The 21,880-nt window shown below is 38.0% G+C and overlaps 1 protein-coding gene across 1 annotated transcript in view; it reads right to left on the bottom strand.

Moving 5' to 3' along the window:
* Positions 1 to 550: 550 nt before the first annotated feature.
* Positions 551 to 21,880, bottom strand: part of SLC9A9 (solute carrier family 9 member A9) — a 220,996-nt gene continuing 199,666 nt past the window's right edge. The window contains exons 15-16 of the mRNA XM_014058069.2: positions 6,320 to 6,425; positions 551 to 4,820 (exon numbers count right to left, since the gene is read on the bottom strand). Of these exons, the coding sequence (XP_013913544.2) occupies positions 4,599 to 4,820; positions 6,320 to 6,425 (328 nt within the window). The 3' untranslated portion in view covers positions 551 to 4,598. The remainder of the gene's footprint in view (positions 4,821 to 6,319; positions 6,426 to 21,880) is intronic.

The raw sequence follows: 21,880 nt of genomic DNA, 5'->3' as shown, positions 1-21,880 counted from the left end.
TAGAATCATAGGATTGGAGGTGACCCCTGAGGTCTTTTAATCCAACCCCCTGCCCAAGGCAGGAGCATTTATACCATCCCGTACAAATAGTTGTCCAATCTTTTCTTGTATATTTACATTGGTACAGGGAGAAAATTAAAAACAACAACCCTGTGCAGTATAGTGATTAAGATATTGGATCCGGAGTAGGACACCCATATACAGGTCCTTCCTTGAGATGGAAACCATCTAAGTGACTTTGGGCCAGTTGTTCTCTCTCAGCCCTAGATTTCAATGTTGAACAGCATCTATCAACCTGCACTGGACCAATATGGAAGATTATAATGCAGAAGCTTTAGGAATGAGTCATTTATCTACAATATATTGATTTGGGCTGATATTAAGGTCTCTCTCTCGCTCTCTCTCTCTCTCCCCTCTCTCCTCCCTCCCTCCCCTCCCCTCTCTCTCATGCCTCTTAATGTTTTTCTGAGAAAATTCAAGTAGTGTAATGGGAGTTAGGACAGAAAATGAATTTGTGCTTTCTGTTCTTGTTAAAAATTAAGTTCCCGAGTGAGGAGCTATGCAAAATTTATTTGAGATGAAGATAGAAAATCCTGGGCAAGAGAAATACCGTTTCATTCTGTTCACTTAATTACAGTACATCAAAGTTAACACAATTTTGAACATCTCAGCCTACAATATTTATCTTTTGGTTAGGAGTTATCCATAAACTGTACCTAACACAATGCTCTTTGCACAATGTTTACAGAATTTGTATACAACAAAACATAACCCAATCATTCTTAATTCTTATACTGAGATACAATCTTCAAATTGAGGTATGTTTGACCTCTTAATTGTACATTAAAAAAAACCTGTATGGACCTGCAGTTTTTGGGTAAGATAGTTCATCTGTTCATTTATTTATTATATGGTATAAACATTTCTTCCTTTCCTGAAGCACCCAGCAAGCAGTCTCTCCTTATTCTTGTGGCCTTAAGTCCCATAAGTATTCTGACATGTCAACTGCTTCATTTCTTTTCTTGCCAAAACAACCAGGTGTAACCAAGAAAATAGTAAATATAGAACAGACTTTTTCATTAGCAATAATTATGAGAATAGTAAAAAAAATATTTTTCATTGTAGGAAGTAAGGTCCTTTAAGAGAGTCATGTTTTTGAAAGAAAGTTAAATAAAACATGTCAGTTTTTGATCTTAGGATTCCTGCTTTCAATTTATGATTAATATGATTGCTATAGTATCGCATTCAACTGGTGATTGATTAAATGTGACAGTACAGCAAGACTGAAAAAGCAGGGTTAAAACTTGATTACATATACATTTTTGTTGCCATTTTAATTCATGATGGAATCAAAATTTATTACATTTATAATCATTCACTGTTTTACTAAGAAGTCTTGGGATATAGCCCTCCTGATCATTTCTAAAGTTGGGAGCTTTGGTTTCATAAACTTCAATGCTTTGCATATGCAACAATAACTTTTTTCATAGCTGCTTAATAAGGAGCTTCATGCTGCATTCCTAAGATGACATAGCATCTCTGTGGAAATGCATTATGCAATATGAGGGTTAAACATGTGACATAAACATTCTTTCAAGCTCCATCCTATTAATATCCTGCATTTAAACTGATCTCTAATGAGCCTTGTGATGTTGAATTTGCCAAAATTTACCGTTCATAATGTGTAAAAACAATAGATGAGTTTGATAGCTGAACATGCTGCATTTCTGCTTGAATTCATGTCCTCACTATTTTAACCTTCAGTAGACAAGCTGAATAAACAGGAGGCCAGATAGTTGAAAAGATGCAACTATAGAGTTATTTATCCTTCAGTTCACAGCGTTCAATTGCCATTTCTTGGCATAGGCTAAAAAGTATGTGAGATCACTATTATCTTACTATTGTAAGATGCCTGGACTTCAACTCCCAGAGTTCCTCAGTTAGCATGCTGGCTGGGGGATTCTGGCAGTTGAAGTCCACACATCTTAAAGTTGCTAAAGTTGAGAACTACTGAGCTAGTGATTAGGGAGAGAATCTTATGTGCTGTAGTCATTAATTTCAAGTTCATGCCAAAACCTACGTGCAGTATTTAGGCAATTTATCCAAAAGCTAGACATGTCATACTCTATGCTAGAATGCAGGTGCATCAGTTAAGTGTGCAGTCCTATGAGATTTTAAGTCCTGTTTGCTCTAACATTGCCTTTTTCTACCTTCTAGATATGTGACAGTGGACAAGGTGGTTTCCATGGAGATGTCTATGTAAATACGTACCTCTTTGGCATGTATTTGCATTATTCAATATGAGACTGTCAAATGCTTCATGCTAGTTGGTGGGTAAGTGCTGAATAATCCATGTGCTGATATTGAATAAAAGGAGAAACAATTTCTCATAATTTATGAGAAATTGTTATGAAGCAGCAATGTTGAGGAACATTATCCAGTACATGAGGTCAGTTCTAATCATACTGTTTAGCCTAAAAATATTTCACATTAAAATACTCAAAATATAATTCCAAAGTAGCAATTGTCCTCATCTTACTAAAGTCATGTATATGATCAAAAATCTTACAGTTGACATATAGTATGAAAGATGAAGGCTATAACTTACATGGATTCTTGACATTTCTCAACTCTTGGCTTCTGGTTTTGTAAAATATATTTGAAACATGAGTTTTGAAGAACCTTAATAAATATGCTGTATGAACCAAAATAATAGAACAACGCAATACTTGAACTTATGTATTACTGTTATATACTTTCTTTTGAAGTGGAAGGACAGAAATAGTAGTAGATCTTGCATGGCAACAAATCACATGCTCCCAGGACTCAAACAGTGAAAATCTTGATGCACTGACCAACAGTTTTTTTTACTATTTTTTTTCTTACAGACCTTCTGTAATTCTGCAACCATTTTCTATTTTAGCAGATACTGAGTTAATACTGTGTCAAAATTGGTTTGTCAGTAATGAGAAATATTGCTTTTTCTGTCAAGGTGACGTTTACTTTTCCATTTCATTCTAAGTATAGGTTGGGATTCTGAAGGCAGTTTTTTGAGCTTAAGTTATTGTTATGGTTGATGGTGTTGCTTTCTGGTAGACATCTCTTATCATTTTGCAGCTTCTTTGGCTGCTCATGCTTATTAATCTGAAAAAGTTCTTGTTGGAGAGATAAATATGCAATGAAAAAATAAGAATTCTCATTCCATCATTCTAGCCACCGCACCACTAAAATACATGCAGGAATCCCACCTCGCCCACCCATGAGCATTTACTGGAATTGCAAACATCTAAAAGTCATTTTCCCCATCAGACTGCATGAGGATGGCTAAATAACCCAGAATATGTGCTAAGTGCAACACTATATTGGGCATTAAGATGGAAATGTGGTATGGTCATGGATGGCTGCAGAAGGCAGTAACTCAGAAATAAAATATACATTACATGCAAAATATTTCACTTTCAATCAGTTTCCAGGCAGGACTAAAACACTGAAAAGCTCCTGGCAGTTAAAGAAGCAACTGGAATAGATGGACCAAATGGGCTAACTATAAGGCAGTTGTATTTGGATATGAAAGGATTGCAAGTGCAACCAGGAGATTCTGTCTATACTGGAGCTCTTCAAGAGGTCAGTCTCTAATATATAAAGATACAGAGCACTGCCTTCAGGGAAAAATATATTGGAGGGCTGTCTTCAACTTTTCTGATACTATAAGTACTTGTATTTATAATGGACGATTCAGCCAGATTTCCAATCCGTGTAAACATACATAGTAATTCTCTCTCTCCTATTTCTTCCTGTATAGGAAATAAGCAGAAATGTAGCAGACATTATTTTAGAAGTCTTGAATGTGATACTCATGTTCTCTGTCCTGCCAGATTCTAGATATAAGCACTGAATATCAGGAAATCTGAGGAAAGTCAGCACACAGTATTTGCATTATGATCAATTTCATAGGAGTGGCAGCAAATGGATTGGTAGGAGAGAGCAAAATTGCTATTTATACTAACAATCATGCTCTATCATGGTAAAATGAAGGTCTCTGTTATTGACATGTTTAAATTTCAGCAGCTCAAATATTAACAAGCAGTTCTGGTAGACCACTTTCTGCCAGACTACCATACAGTAGGGGAAAATATTATTTTGCCACATGCTGGAATCATGGAAAACCATGGTAAATTATTACAAAAGGCTGTACATGGGAAGAGAGGAACAATACTGATATATCTGTGATTTTGGAAGCATGTACTAGTTCATTAAATTCTCATTGTCTCTCTTCCTGAATAATTAGGGGAAACTTTTTTCAAAAGGTTTTCTGCATGTGCAAACAAGTACGATCCAGCCCACAAGCACAGTTGCAATGTCGCAATAACAGACAGTTGATGCCTTTGTTTTCATTGTTAAAATGGCCACTATCAGAAAAATTAAGTGTAGTAATAGAATGTTTATGAATTATTAAAAATTCTCATTCTTCTGATCTCTAGGGCGAGATTCAGCAAGATCTTGCTTCTTTTCTGTTTATGTCCTTCTTGCTAATGTTGAAAAATAGATGTACTTTTCTCCTGCCTCTGATATTTGTAGTATATATTTTCTAATGGACATCAGGCTGAGGAAGCAAACTCGGATTGGCCTGAAGCAGGTTTGGAGTGGACTTCATATCCTCCTAAGCCAAGATCACCATCATAGATGTTTTCTTTGCCAGCAGGTTGAGATGATTCTGTTGTGTTCTGGGTTGGCACAGGGAAGTGGTCTGAAGCATCAAAGTTCAGGGCCAATTCATCATTATTGACAATAAAGTCCCCATCTTCATCCTTCAGTTGTTCCTAGGGGTTTTTGTGATAAAGAATAGAGAAACCAAAGAAATAATGTTTGCTTATTAATGGCACAAGTGCGAAGCAATTCTCTAAATTTAATAGATATCCCTATTTCTTAAGTTTATAACAATATATGGAATGTTAATGTTATTTAAAAAGTAATTAATATTTACTTCATATAAATTAATTTTTATTTATTAAATTTATACTGCATGTATTTCACTATCAAGTGATAATATTTATAAATTGTCTGCTGAAGCTAGGACCTTCTTGTCCCTGAGGAAGTAATGTACACATGTGTCTATCTATACTGATCAGAGATGCATAGAAATCAGAGATTAAATCTTGGAGTCTAATTTGAAAAGATCTCTGTAAGATTACTTGTCTGCTAAAAACTTTATGTTCTTTCCACATAATGTACTGTTTGGAAAAGAGAAAATTAAAGAAATACTGTCAGATAACGATAGCTAATATGATGAAGAGAAAGAGGAAGCGAAAGAGGTGTCAGTGCGACAAGTTTGGCTTGGGCCATCTCTCTTACAATATGGCTGTTGACTAAAAATGTTGCCCCTATTGAATAAGTAGAAGGGCGACTCCTACATAAAAGGGATCTAACTAATCATTTCACACTGCTGAATCTCCAATGGTTGGGGAGATATGCAAATCAAGCTGCCTTTCTTACTGAAGTGCATAGGAAATATTTAAATCCAGGAACTCTATATACACACTGGTATATAAAATACACATCTCACTTAAATATATATTACATTCTAAGTACAAGATACAATGTTGTGGCTAATTTAACTAGTAAGAGTGTGAGGTTGTTGGGGTTGTCCTGATTGATGGAGCAGCAGACAGAAGATTCCATAAATTAGGAATATCCTACTTCACTCAGCAGCGCTCCCTGGCTGATGGCCTGCAAGTTTGAGCAAGGATGATTTCTACTTTACAAAAATCCAAACTTACTCCACTAATCAGGTATGGTTTAAGGCTTGGAAGGTAAAGAGTATTCATGCTAAATTCTTCTGATTTTCAAAAGAATATTTAACCCATGTTTAAAAACAACTCTAAGACAAGTTGATGGGAACAAAATGGTGCTGGTTGCAAGCTATTCTACTACATTGAACATTCCTCTCCATGGGTGTCAGCTTTTTTTCCACATTATTTTTAAAATGGTATGCTACTGAAAAAGCTTAGAGTTCAAACCAGTATTTTAAAAGTTATCATAGCTTGATGACTTGAAGTAGACTTTAATCATAAAATAATGAAATAAAGTTACTTTATATGTGTCATATTTCCATTCTGAATGTCCCTTTAATTCAGTAAGAAAATATCAGTTTTGTCATGCAAGATGACGAAATCTTTTAATCTAAAGGATAACAGAGGAAAAATCCCATATTTTCATTGGATGACAAAAGTCCAGGTACCAACATCACATATAGTGGAAGTTATATAATACAGCCTGCCAAAAATACTGGAACATTGTGCACATGGAATTGTATACTTACCTCATAGGCTCGAGGGCTAGTCAGCAACCTGGCCACAGGATTACACCATTCTGGTAAAGTGGTAGTAAGTGGTGGGCCAGCATGGGTGAGGATCGGCTTTAAATATCTGTGGAATCTGTTAAGGTCTCTTTCCATATACAGTATATGTACAGCTGATTCCATTTAGGCCATGCAATAATAGCAATGCATAAATATATAATAATAATAGTAATGTATAAAACATCAGACATGGAAAGTTATCATTAACATTAAAGAAAGTGAAATAGCATATTGTGGTCTAACTTTACAGACTATCATCATCATTTAACAATCCCATAATCCCTTGTGAGGTGGAGTCTGGGCAACTGAATGGAGCTAGCACAGTGTTTATTGTCCTAACACCAATATCTTATTATACATGTATGTATGTATGTATATATGTATATGTATATATCAACAAATAAGCCCCACCCTCCACACAGGCCATTACAACACAAAACAACAATGGACATACAAAGCCAGCACCAATCAGCACCAATCTACCAATCGTAATACAACCACACAACCAATCAATCCACTTACTGAAACAATGCCAGCACTCCACACCCTCACACCAAGATTTATAGAAAGATGACAGCTCCGACCATACTTTAAGCCCAAAACCCACCTGAAGATGGCGACCGAGACCTCACCGAAATGTTGCCAAGACAATATCAATCTTACACGGGAAAAGACCCGAATACAACAAGACCAGCATATGTATATATGTATATGTATATGTATATGTATATGTATATGTATATGTATATGTATATGTATATGTATATGTATATGTATATGTATATATACATACATACTGCTTCCCTTTCACCTTTCAGCCCCATTTCAGAAGACTTCCAGGCAGTCGCTTACATGACAAACCATTGTGTGTTACATTTTTGCTGATAAATAAATGAAGGGAGACTAGCATAGATCTATTTCAAGCTATTTGAAATAGCTTCAAATAGCTAGCCATACCTTGCTAGGATTCAAATTTGGGCTGTTTACATATTAGACAATTTAACCTTTAAGCCACATGTTCTCCTTCCTTTATCAGTTGAGCCAGGGGAGAGATTAAGTGTTTTTTTCTCATTCCATCAGATCATCTGGTCTACCCAAATATGCGAGGGAGCATACTGGTTCCCTTTTGCCTTTCAGCCCCAATCCAGGATCCTTGGCAGGCAGTAGTTTCACGATAAACTATTTTGTGTTACATTTTACTGATAAAATAATTTGCCTTTGCTGGACAGCTGTATTTTGATTTATTTACAAGCCCTACAAATCAATCAAATAAAGCAAATTTCTAAAAAGGTCTCTTGTGGACTTAGAATGATGCAAAAACATTAGAGTACTTCTGCAAACCAATATCTTTAAAGTTCATAATCTTTGTACCAGGAGAATAGTATAAAACATTTATAAAATTGTCCAGTTTCATATTTCACACAGTCAGAATTTCTTACACCATGGTTTCTTGACTATGCTTTGGTGGCCTGGGTGGCACACGAAACTAAGTCATAAGGTATTGGTTGACATATTTTGCTGAGATCAAAGAAAGCACATTATGGTTTAATGTATATATAGTAAGGTTTAATGTATATATAGCCAGGTATATTTATGCTTCATTCCATCACACTTCTAAAAGGGCAAAATCAGGAATTCTGTTTATGTGTTATAAAGACAGAGGGAACTTACCACACAACCCTCAATATTAGGCTTTTAAGACTACAGCCCATGTTAAGCCTCCACATATGCCTGTAGGTATTCACTGGTCAATGCTACACACATAGTAAATTGTATCTTTTTAGTAATATCTGTTTGAGCCTGAGATCATCCATATGAATCTTCCCAAAACCTATGCCTTCCAAATGCCTTAGATTCCATAGTCCTTATAGTTGATTGCATATTCATCCAGATATTTAGATTGGATTTGACCCTTTTGTCTACCCATTGAATCCTTCACAAGAATCAGCGATGTAGTGGCTTAATAATGTTATTATCATAAGGTGTAAGCTGTTCTTAGTAAAGCTGTCTTTTGCCATGGACTGATGATGATTTTGTCAATACTGGTGGTGTTGAAGTGATGCTGCAGATGTTTTGGAATTGCACCCAAGTAACTTATTATTATTGGTACTATCTTTGCTTTCTTTTGACAAAATCATTCTATTTCTATGTGCAAGCCTTTATATTTTGTGATTTTTCTCTAGTTCTTTTTCTTCTCTTCTGCTGTACCCAGATATTACAATGCCCACTATCCAGACTTTTTTTGGGGTCTTTCTTATTGACAATTGTTAAGTTGTGTGGCAGATGTTTGCCTGTTTGAATTCTAAAGTCCAGGAAAACTTTAGCTTATTTATTTCTTATTGTTTTGTCTGTTTTATGGTCCCACCAGTTCTTACTTGCAGGCAAGTAGTATTTCTTGCTGGTATTTCAATGCACCATTGTTGCTACTTTTCATGAAATTTGTTGCTGCTGTTGTTTGCAATCAGTCTGTGTGATCGCCTTGCAGCAGCTGACAAAATGGTCCATTAACATTTGAGAATTATTAAAGTGAAATCATATATTCATATGTTCTGACCCCCCTCTTCATACACCAAAGCACGCCGAGACAAAGATACTTCAAGGATTTATTAACACAGAGACTAGAACTTGGCAGCAATCCAGCACAGACTAGATCTTGGCAGCAATCCAGTACTGACTAGACCTTGGCAGCAATCCAGCCTGCCAAGATAGCCACGATAGCTTCTCCAGCTCTAGTAAACACGTTGATTCCTGCGACGAGCATGTGAAAGTCATCCCTTTTATAGTCTTGAGAGGAGCCTAATTATCACCAGCTGAGTTCAATTACCTCTCTTAACTGCGTAACTGTTCTTTACACATATTAGCTCTCCACTGCCAGTTATCCAGGACCAACTCCCTTGTCTCCTCACCACTGCTCCAATGCATGACGTCAGGATCACATTTTTTTCTCATGAGTAATAGATTCATTAACAATTAACAATTAACAATAAGGAGATGCAGTGTCTCAGTGGCGAAGATGCTGAGCTTGTTGATCAGAAGGATTGACAGTTTGGTGGTTCGAATCCTTAGTGCTGTGTAACGGAGTGAGCTCCTGTTACTTCTGACAACCAAGCAGTTCAAAAGCACATTAAAAATACAAGTAGAAAAATAGGAACCACCTTTTGTGGGAAGGTAACAGTGTTCCGTGCACCTTCGGCATTTAGTCATGTCGATCACATGACCATGGAGACGTCTCGGACAGTGCTGGTTCTTTGGCTTTAAAATGGAGATGAACACCCCCCCCCAAGAGTTGGGAACGCCTAGCACATATGTGTGAGCGGGGGCCTTTAATAAAATGAAAGCTCTGTAGTTCCTGGTTGTTTCTATAAATTAACTGTACTTTCCTGGAATCTTGGGCAGCATTTTTTTCAATCTCATATATTGAGTCTTTAGCAGAAATATTGAGTGTTGTTCTAGAAAACTTCTCCTGTTATCACATCATATGTATTAGTCCAAATACACCAATACCTGGTGCAGGAATTATGCAATAAGTAAGATAAGAAAATTATCGTTGATATTTTATTTATGTATTTGTTACTTTTATTGTAGCCACCTTGAATGCTGCAGGTACTAAAAAGCACAAATTTAAGCTATTACTTGTTGGTCTAACTCTAATATGCCACCATTAACAAGTCTGGAGTATCAAGCAACACTGGGAATTTATTAAGTCCAAAACTCTGAGAAGAAATGTTATTAGAAAATAGGTGAAATCCAGTCAGGTTATGTCCTGAATAGAGAAAAGTAGTTGGGTGTATTATTTTAATCTGTGTTGCTTTCAAACGATCCACCATAGAAACTTGCATATTAGTCCTAAACGCCACTGAAGATACAGTTTTTCTGAACCACTTTGCATAAAATAACCAAATAGCTTGTAATAGTCATGAGTCTTCTTTCTATTTAGCAAATCAATACTCTTTTTTTGTCATAAGGCACATGTATTTCATAAAATATTAAGAAACGGATGAAGCTTGAGTGTCAATTCATTTTTTTATGGAATTCAACACATTTATTTTATACTTCATACTTCAGTGCTTCTCTATGTAAAATTATGTAAATATGAGAGAAATAGGCTTAGACTTTTGTTTTGCACCTGACTTTCTAATCTTTTCATCCAAAATGATTGATATGTATGAAAGAAAATCTGCTCAACTTCAGCAATTATATCAATCGCCTATCTATCAAAGAAAATTCTTGCTAAGATTATTTATAATGGGTGTAGTCTCTGCTGGTTTTCCATAAAGCTAGTTGTGAATTACTTGCCTATTCTATTAAAAATTTTGTTGAAAAAAATATTTCAATAACAGGTTATGTTATCAACATAACATGGTAACATGTTGATAAATGACAATGGGTCATTGAGGTAACTTACAGAATTTCACCTTAAATTTCCTGAGCACGATCCCAAAGGAGCTATTGGGCTTTTTAAAAAGTATCTTTTATCCTTTTACTTGAAAAAGGCTATGATAAAATGTTTGAAATGAAAACATAAATTATAGTTCTGCATTTTACTTGTTGTATATCACAGTCAGGCATCATTTTCAAACAGTTTTATATTGTTTTAAATGATTTTGTTTTTAATGCCTTACAAATTGTTGTGACTCTGATGATGAATTAAAAAGAAAAGAAACCACAGAGGGTAATTATAAAAGCTATTTATGTTTCTGATTTGACTTCTTTTGTTTTTGTCTTTCTGTGCACTACATTGAAATCTGTACTAATAGTGCCCCTGGCCCCAAAGCTCAACATTTATGCAGAATATAATAAAATTATGTCCAATTTAAAAGAAGAAAGAATCCTTGTCTTTGCAGTAACTTATAATTGAGCAATTAAATGACTCCAGATATCCATTAAAATACAAAAAATTAACCCTTGATTCATATGAATCAATCAAACTACTAAATAAGTGCATAAGAAAAGCTGTGTTCCACATTTACTAAATACATATTCATCAGTCCATAAGTGACCTACATATATATTCACTAAGGTGACCAGACGTCCCGATTTCGGCGGGACAGTAACGATTTATAACAAATTGTCCCGTGTCCCGGGACGTTTTTAAAAAGTCCTGATTTTCTGGCTTCATGTTGAAAGCCCAGTAGATTTGCTTAAGAAATCCTAACTGGGGCAAGACAAAAGACACCCTGTCTAATCCCTCTCTCTGTCTCAGTACTTTCATTGAAGATATTAAAACATTAAAGCAACAAAACAGACCCCTCCACCCTTTTACCTCATTTATAAGAAAAAATGACCCAGTACCATAGAGCTCCAGGAAATACTTGGCTAGAGAAGTCGCAAGTGTTCCTTCCTGGATTTTCCGGAGGGGAGGGGCACAGAGATTGGAGGTCGGCTCATGTGGGAAAAATGGTGGCAAAGTTTCTTTGAAAAATATTTCCCTGACTAATTTCACCATTTTAATTTGCTCAGTTCTTTGTATTAACATCTACATCATTCTGGATTGACTTGGAGTGCAAGCCTGCTGGTAAGTGAGCTGGTTTTTTTTCTTTTATTTTTTAATGTATTTTAAAATAATATTTTATTTATTGTGCATAGGATTTTTTAAAATAGTTTTATTCTGTGTGGATTCTTTTTTTAAATTGTCTTAGACTATTTAAAAAAAGATTCTATCCAAAATAAATTGAAGTGAAACCATTTTTAAAAATTCTATGCACAATACTTTAAAATATATTGTACATAAAATTTTTAAAAATAGTTTTACTTCAATTTATTCTGTGTGGAATAGTTTGAAATGTTTTACTTCAGTTTATTCTGTGTGTATTCTTTTTTAAAATTGTCTTAGACTATTTTAAAAAATATTCTATCCAAAATACAAAATACCAGCTGCAGTTATTCACTTAAGAACTGTGGCAAGAAAGGTGGTATAGTGACCAACGTTACAATGGCATTGAAAAAAGTGACTGATGACCATTTTTCACACTTAGCAAACATTTTCACACTTAGCGACCGTTGCAGCATCCTCATGGTCACGCGATCAAAATTTGATGTTTGGCAACAGATTCATATTTATGATGGTTTCATTGTCCTGGGGTCATGTAATTGCTTTTTGTGACCTTTTGACAAAGTCAAATGGGAAAACCAGATTCATTTATGTTACTAACTTATCAGCTGCAGTTATTCACTTAAGAACTGTGGCAAGAAAGGTGGTATAGTGACCAAAGTTACAATGGCATTGAAAAAAGTGACTGATGACCATTTTTCACACTTAGTGATCATTTTTACACTTAGCAACCATTGCAGCATCCTCATGGTCACGTGATCAAAATTTTAATGTTTGGCAACAGTTACAATTTATATTTGTAAATTGTAGTTATGTTAAAATAAAAAAAATTACAATACTATTTTTGCGTTATATGAAAATTTTTGTTGCTCCGTATAAAATTTTTAATCAAGCCCCCCCCCCCACCCCCCCGCTGGTCAAAGATGTCCCTCTTTACCAATCTGAAAATCTGGTCACCTTAATATTCAATAGCAATAGCAATAGCAATAGCAGTAGACTTATATACCGCTTCATAGGCCTTTCAGGCCTCTCTAAGCGGTTTACAGAGAGTCAGCATATTGCCCCCAACAATCTGGGTCCTCATTTCACCCACCTCGGAAGGATGGAAGGCTGAGTCAACCCTGAGCCGGTGAGATTTGAACCGCTGACCTGCTGATCTAGCAGTAGCCTGCAGTGCTGCTTTTAACCACTGCGCCACCTTGGCTCATTCACACATTCTGACCTACTAGGATTTTGTGGCATGCCTCAAAAGTAAAACTTTTGCCTTTTCAAGGATGTGATGGATAATTACATACGACTTTTTTTCAATATAGTATGGGATCGTTAATAAGAGCAAATTTGGAAGCTGTACATCATGATGTATTTAACTTTAGCTAAAGAGAACTGCCATAATGCATACAATGGAAACTTTCAAATGGTTTGTGAGTTCAAGACAAGTGGTCTGTAATTAAATGTTAGAACAATAAGGAGTCTATCATTGTCCTTAAACTTATAAAATGAAGATCAGATGACTGAACAGAGATTATTAAGAACCTGACCTAGGGTGCTTTATTTTCACAATACATCATTGGTTTTGATGATGATGACTCTGAAGAAAAACACGTTACACAATAATGGGTTATCCATGTATTTATGGTACAATAACAACCTTTCCTCAAATAAAGTGTTAAAACCTTTATTTTTAATGTATTAATGTTGACAGTGAACAAAATAAGTTTGAGAATCTCTGAAAAAGGATTAGAAAAATCACTGTTTACTTTTTGAACAACTCAGCTTGAAACATTACTGAATAAGCAAAATAATAGCTTCTGGTCCCAATTTAGCAGGCTCAAATTAGTCAATGTGATCCATTGTCTTTCCTTACTATCAACTTTTGTTTTATTAAGAAAGAATAAGTATCCAGCAGCATTAGTCATTTGCAACAGGAATAGCAAACTGCTAGACAACTTTGCTCTCCAAATCAGTGATTTTAAATAGAAAAAAAGTCAAAAGCAATTTCTTACTTTTGAACCAATTTTCACAGTTCCACTGAAAAACAGAAACTCCAAGCTATTCTTTCTCTTTTTCTTAGGTCACTTAAGCATACTTCCTAACAGCCTTTCATCTCTACAGTTGCTGTGTGCTTCTAAGTACTAAAAGGGAGAGAAATCCTCTCAGCAGTCAAAAAGTCAAAGTTGTCAGGGAGAGTGAGAGGGAATGAATATATAGAAAATTTCCACGGGCAGCATTATATCTAATGTCTAGGGATCAATGCATATGGCAGGCTGGATAATAGATTTTTTTTGTCAAGGGCACTGATATGGACCCCAGCTGCCTGCATAGGATAGACCAGTGATGGCGAACCTTTTCATCCATGTGCACATGCCAGAGCACTGAAAACCCAAAGACCAACTGACCAGTGTGCATCATGGCCAGCTGGTTTTCAGTTTTCCAGCATGTGCATGCATGCCAGCTGGTCTTGGTGCATGCCAGAGCATCAGAAACCTGAAGACCAGCTGACCGGCATACCTATGTGTTGTGACCCAGCAGGAGCTGTTGGAGCTGCCACCAGACTCCGACAGTGAGGGGCCCTATGAGTCGGCTTTGGAGGATGTGGAGGACCCTGGACAGGGTTCCAACTCTGAGCAGGGTGCAGAGAGGCTGGTTGGCCACCAGGAGGCGCCTGAGCCTTGGAACATTGGGGAGGAGACAAGGGAGTGTGATCTGGACGTCAGCAGTGGAGAGGAGCCAAGGGAATTGTTCCTAGATGCCCGGCACTGAAGAGCTAATAGGCGTAAGGAACAATTACGCAATTACAGGAGGTAATTGCACTCAGTTGGTGGTAATTAGGCTCCTCTCCAGACTATAAAAGGAATGCTTGTGCACACGCCCCTTTTGCAGAAGTCAACGCAGGAACTAATGTTGGAGAACATCATTGTGAGCTTGGCAGCTGGATTGCTGCCATGGCTTATCTGTGCTGGATTGCTGCCCAAGCTTGTCTGTGCCGGTTTGCTGCCAAGGACCTGTCTGTTAATTAAATGCCATAACTTATCTTTGGCTTGGAGTGTGTGTTGGTGTAGGACGAGGAGGGTCAGAACACCTATGCCTGTGTTTTGGCTGTTTTTCAGGCAGTTTTCCAGAGCCCACAAAGTCTAGCTGACTGGCGCGCCAGAAATCAGAAGAGCAGCTGGCGATGGCACACGTGCCCACAGAGAGGTCTGTGTGTGCCACTTCTGCCATGTGTGCCATAGGTTCACCATTACAGGGCTAGACAATATCAGGGATTGGAATAGACTCAAAAACTGCCACAAGGGAGCTTCTGTGACACTTGACTGAGGCATCTGAATAAGACTGAATGTGGGGCTCTTAGTATCCTTACCTTTCATAAGGTAAAGAGGAACATGGAATACATGGCACTAAAAAGCAGCCATGGAAGAACCATTTCAAGGAAGAGGTAGGACCAAAAGAGTAGAGTTGGCGATCTTAAGATGTCCCATCCTTATTCTAGCCAAAAGGTAAACTATGTGACTCCTAACATTTGCATCATACTGCTTTTTACTCAAATATAAACATCCGCAACCTGACTATGCATGTTTCAAAAATGTATATGTGAGAGACTGGGGTGTTTATTTTTTACCCCAAAAATAAGAACATAGGAGCAAGAGGTTGGGCTTTTCCCTTTCAACATTCAAATTAGGATAAAGTGTTTTATCATCATATGCATTTTATGTTATAGTATTGTTTTCCTGAGTGACAGTAGCCACGAAGATCTCATGTGTGTGAGTGTATGTGTATGTGTATGTGCGTGTGCGTGTGCATGTGCGTGTGTGTATGTATGTATGTATGTATGTATAATATTACAATAATAATCCCAATCAGGCTTTGAGTACATGCTGTAAAATAAGCCCTTCCCTAAAATATTTCTCTATTTCAATAGCTTCCATAATTATTCTCTTAGAAGAGAATAATTATGGAAGCTATCTTAGAAGAGAATAATTATGGAAGCTATCGAAATAGAGAAACACCCCCACAACATGAATAAATGTGACGATACCTCCAGACATCTGGAAACCAGCCCTGGTAAACAAACGAGCCCCCCACACCACCACCGCTGTTACAACACAAAACAACAATGGACCCACAGCCAGCACCAATCAGCACCAAACTACCAATCATGATACAGCCACACATCCAATCAATCCACTTACTGAAACAAAGCCAGCACTCACCACCCCCTCACCAAGATTTATAGAAAGACGGCAGCTCCGGCCACGCTTTAAGCTAAAAACACCAGCCTGAGGATGGTGTGTGTGTGTGTGTGTGTGCAACTCAGACTAAGCCGAACACAAACCCCCACCCAATCAGAACACACCTCCACCCTATCAGAACACACCCAAGGTCCCACCCAATCACCTCGCACCCCCACTGGCAGTTAAAAGGAAGAAACAGCTGCAATCTCACATTGCTCCTAGAAGCATGAAGCTGAGTAAACCGGCCTGAAGATGACGAATGAGACTTCGTCAAAACGTCCCCAAGACACTTCCAATTTTACGTGGGAGAAAACCCGAATACACAAACACACACATACACACAGACATACATTATATATATATACACATTAGAGTATATGTATGTATTTTACACACATACATACACATACTTCTAAATATTCTTCATTTGTAGCATTTTTGTATAACTATCTAACATTTTTGCACAGTACATACGCACACACGTTCGCGCGCGCACACACACACACATATAGAATTCATTGATATATACACAATCACGTCCACATTTATATATTAGTTCCCTGATCCTTTTAAAAACATCTGATGCGAAGATTACAATCTATCACTGATGTCTTGCAATGATCCTTATAGTTGTGTAAAATAAGCCAGCCCCATAATTTACCATTAACTCAGATCAGTGGTGGGTTCCAGCAGTCATGACTGCCGGTTGGTTCGTGAGTGCACCAAGGATGCACTTGATGCGCGCTGCATGTGCATGCACATACATAGTACAATAAAAATTGTTCTGCGCATGCGCAGAAGCAAAAAACAAGATGGCAGCACCTATGGGGCTGCCCAGAGAACCAGTTTGGGGGTGTGGCAGGCCTGGGTCGCTGCCGGTTTCAGTGACTCAGGCCGCCAAACTACTACTGGTTGGTCAAACCAGCCTGAACTGGTAGGAACCCACCACTGACTCAAAAGATGGACAAGGACACTGACTGAGTTTGTTAGTTGAAGTGGTAGTTAAACCAGGATTGATCTTATGAGAAATTAACTAGAATTCCCTATTGATTTGTCCAGAATTTACCACACAAAAATAATAGTTTTTCTTGCAAAGCAATTTTGAAACTTTATTGGCATTGGTGATACCATTAGGGAGAATGTGATAATCCGCTGAAAGGGCAGCTAATAGGGAAAATAATAAAACTCCCCATCTGTTGCTTCTGATTTTTTTTTCTATTTTCTTTTCTTAGAGGCTAAAGTTGTGCATGAAATATTGCCTGTTAGCTGTCCTCAAGGAGAACTATAAATATTACTCATTTTGAAATGAGAGTCAATTGTTAGCCTTGTTGAATTTTGAAAGGAGAATAAGATTCTCAGGGAGCAAATCATTTTGAGTCTAAAAGCAACGGCCAGAACCCAGGCTCATATTTTGCAGAATGTGACATGGGAAACTACTTGTGAACTTGTCAGGGAGGTTTGCTTAGTGGAATCAATGACTAGAACAATTAAATTCAGGAAATCTGCTGCATGTAAATATTGTCATTTGTGGTTAGTTTTTACTGAACAATTTAAAGCTGAACAGTCATTTCAAGACTAGGTAATATGGGAGGGGAATGGAAAATTCATTTTATGAAAAAAAGATTTTTTAAAAATTACAATTTCTACTCTATAAAGGCCTATTTCATTTTTATACTTTATTTTTTGAATAAAAATTAACTGCCCAATAAATGAAGCTCTTTCCTGGGTTTACAAAGCTGCATTTCTTTGATGACACCAATTCTCTGGCCATAATTCCGTGATTAATACTATGTTTCACATGTAGAAACTTCATACCATGTGCTTCCCTGCCATATTCACTTAGTGTGTGTGTGTGTGTGTGTGTGTGTGTGTGTGAGTGGTGGGTTTCAAAATTTTTTAGAACCTATTCTGTAGGTGTTGCCTATTTTGTGGGCATGGCTTGGTGGTCATGTGACCTGGTGGGAGTGGCCAACTTTTAAAATGTGGTGAAACTCATTTAACAACACTCTTGCCTTAACAACCAAAATTTTGGCCTCAATTGCGATCATAAATTCTCCTTCTTTTCCTTCCTTCCTTCCTTCCTTCCTTCCTTCTTTCGACCAGAAGAATGCTGTTGATATAGTTTACTTGGATTTCAGTAAGGCATTTGATAAGGTAGACCATAACCTACTACTAGATAAAGTAGAAGAATGTGGGTTGGATAGCATCACCACCAGATGGATTTGTAATTGGCTGACCAACTGCACTCAACATGTAGACTTCAATGGAACTGCATCTACATGGAGGGAAGTATGCAGTGGAGTATCCCAAGGCTCTGTTTTAGGCCCAGTACTCTTCAATATCTTCATCAATGATTTGGATGAGGGAATAAATGGGGAACACATCAAATTTGCAGATGACACCAAGCTGGCAGGAATAGCCAACACTCTAGAAGAGAGGTTTAAGGAGGATCTTGACAAACCTGAACATTGGGCACTATCTAATAAAATGAAATTCAATGGTGAAAAGAGTAAGGTTCTACATTTAGGCAAGAAAAACGAAATGCACAGATACAGTATAGGTGGTACCTTGCTCAATAGTAGTAAGTGTGAGAGGGAGCTTGGAGTCCTAGTGGACAACCATTTAAATATGAGCAGCAGTGTGCAGCAGCTGCCAAAAAAGCCAACACAGTTCTAGGCTACATAAACAGAGGGATAGAATCAAGATCACATGAGGTGTTAATACCACTTTATAAGGCCTTGGTAAGGCCACACTTGGAATACTGAATTCAGTTTTGGTTGCCACAATGTAGAAAAGATGTGGAGACTCTAGAAAGAGAGTAGAGAATGGATTTGGGGATGGCCGGCCTCTCTCATCACTGTGCCCTTCGCTCACTTTTCACCTGGAGGCTCTGCCAGCAGGGTGCCTGCCATTTCATCTCCTGAGGGAACCTCGGGAGAGATGCACAAACAGCTGCAACTCGAGGTTCCTGAGGACGATGCTGAACACCGAGGGTGGCGGTGGCGCCCACTGCTGCTCCTTCTGCTGCTCCTGGTAATGCAGGCTTCTTGGAGAGCATTAAGTTGCAAGTGCAGTGGTGCACCTATTCCAGCAGCTGCTTGCTTGCATGGCCTGCGTGCTTCCAGTGGGAATTGGAAGCATGGGGATCTTAATGTAGTAGAATGTGGGAGGCTGGATTTCAAGGGAAAACGCTGAATCGGTGTGCCACTGTGCCTTCAACTTAATGCTCTCCAAGAAGCCTGTGCTACCGGGAGCAGCAGCAGCAGCAGCAGCGGGCGCCACCCCTCCCCAGTGTCCTCCTCGGGAGCCTTGAGTTGCAGCCATGTATGCATCTCTCCTGAGCTTCTCTCGGGAGGCGAAATGGGAGGCAGCTGCTGGCAGAGCCTCCGGGTGGAAGGTGAAGGGCGCAGTGACAAGAGAGGTTGGCTGTTCCTGAAGCCAGCTCCCGAGGAAGGCAGAGATGAGGCCTGGGGCTCACTTCCCTGCTGGGCAAAGGGGAGGGGCCTTCTCGCATGCCTTTGGAGAAAGAAAGAAGGCATGTGAGAACCCTCCCCCCATTGCCCGAACGTGTGAAGGAGTAAGCTGCAGACTCCTTTGCCCTTGGCTATGCAACCTCCTTTCATTCTTTGCTGCCCGAACAAGTGAAGGAGACAGACAGAGAATGAAAGGAGGTCGCGTAGCTGAAGCAAAGGAGCCTGCAGCTTCCTTCCTTCACATGTTTGGACAATGGGGGGAGCTTTCTCACACACCTTTGGAGAAAGAAAGAAGGCGTGTGAGAAAGCCCCCCCTGCCTCTCTGAAGTGGGCCGATTGGGGAGCCAGCCAATCAGTGAATGGTGGGCAGGGAAAGCATGTTGTGGATGGGCAGTGCAAGTGAGTGAGCAGCAACAGGACAGACTGGGGTAACGAGTGAGGGGGGCAGGCGGGCGGGAGCATTCTGGGACTGTGCCACCGAATGAATTTAGCGTTCCAAAAGGTACGCTACATTTCACGAATGGGTTCTAGTGTACCGGTGCGAACCGGCTAAAATCCACCCCTGGTGTGTATGTATGTGTGTATATGGTAATAGGATATGGAAATGATGTTTGGCTGAGTTGCTGTTTATTAAAATAAGTAACTGATTCACTAAAAGATACAGAGAATCTTTCTGTATATCATTATAGGACAATGTAAATTAGTTTGTGACTCATTCATATGGCCAACTTATTTATATGTTATCAGAATGAAAAAAACCGCAAGATTTTGACAGAATAATAAACCAACCTCATAGAGTGTTTATAGATATAATTGAGGAAAAAGCATTGTAATTATATTTTTCCTTTACATTTTTTTTTACCATATGATCTATGGAGACCTACATTGCTTTTAAAAAATTCAGCTCCTTCCATTCATAAAGAGTGTTTTATTTCACATAATTTTATACCAACAGCTGCCACAGCCAGCTTTTATTTTGTGGATGAAGGTCTAAAATTGAAAGGAGCATACTTAATACATCCATTTGGATTAATGTGTTTTGCCACAGACAATCATGCTTGAACTGAACAAAACAAAAACTTTACTTTGGTCATTTGTTAAAAAAAAATCTATGAAACATACAAGTTAAAATTATCTGTAACTGTTTGCAAACATTTATAGGCAAAGCTTATACACAATCGAGCAAAATTTTGCTACTTTTAGAGAAATAAATGTTTCTTGGTTGTTTGACAGATAATGCAAATAAAGACTTCCTGGGAGGAGCCTGCTGGTGGTGGCAGCAAAAAAATCAGCTGCCTCCGAATTCCTGGCTACGTACCTGTTTAGAGGATCTTCCATCTGACGTCTTATCAGGTTTTCTTATCCTTCAGGCAAGAAGGAAAGAAGAAACTGTTTTGCTGGCAAATGCTCTTCGATTTTTGCAGCTTTTGTGCTTGCAGGGAAAGGGGGGCTAGCCCAAGGCAGAACGGCTGTCCGTGCGGGGAACTTCAAACTGCCTTGTGCAGGACAAAGTAGGTCTCCCCCACTCAGTTCAAAGTTTTGTTTGATTTAATCTTATCACGAGCTGAATCCATTTCCGTGCACAATAATTGTTTATCAACATTTTAGCTTCTTTTCTTTTTCTCCTCCGAAAAATTATTTACTTAGAGGCTTTTAAAATGGCGCCGAGCAGGCTGGTTTCTCCGGTAATAATGAACACTTTTTGTTAATCCTCACAAGAATTCACAAGAATTCAAAACAAAAGAGATTGCTTATCATATGTTTTGGTTTCACAATAGGCCAGCAGAAGCTTTTTAATTAGCTTTATTTCTACAAGAATGTTACTCCTTCATTAACTTTGGTTATCTGGAAGTTAAATGGTGATGAATCTGCTGAACGGTCTTGTTACAATGTTTACTCACTGAAAGTTTTGCCAAGCCTTAACTTCAAAATAAAAGGGGAACTCAGCCTCTTTACTTAAAGCTGCATATTCAGGCAATAGAGTTTTATTAACTGCAGGCAGATAAATTTTGAAATGGCTTCAAAACCAAATATTAACTTGAAGTTGTAAATTTTTTTCTTATTACTATTCAAAATACCAGCTTCAATTTTGTAAAAGGCTTTCTTATCCAGCTGCGTTACAAGATGGCGATTTTATAGCTTCTGCGTTTTATATATGACACACTCAATCAGTTCTATTCTCCTGAAGACTTCTCCTTATTAACTGTTAAAAGTCTATAAATAGTATCCCATTTAAAACCGAGGGGAGCAGAGACTTTGTTTGTTTGTG

The sequence above is a fragment of the Thamnophis sirtalis genome, unplaced genomic scaffold (assembly GCF_051295495.1).
Source record: "Thamnophis sirtalis isolate CommonGarterSnake01/CBP01778 unplaced genomic scaffold, rThaSir2_p1.2 scaffold_11, whole genome shotgun sequence".
In the NCBI taxonomy this organism is placed as follows: Eukaryota; Metazoa; Chordata; class Lepidosauria; order Squamata; family Natricidae; genus Thamnophis; species Thamnophis sirtalis.
The sequence above is the reverse complement of the archived record's forward strand: the minus strand, read 5'-3'. Positions and strand labels throughout refer to the sequence as shown.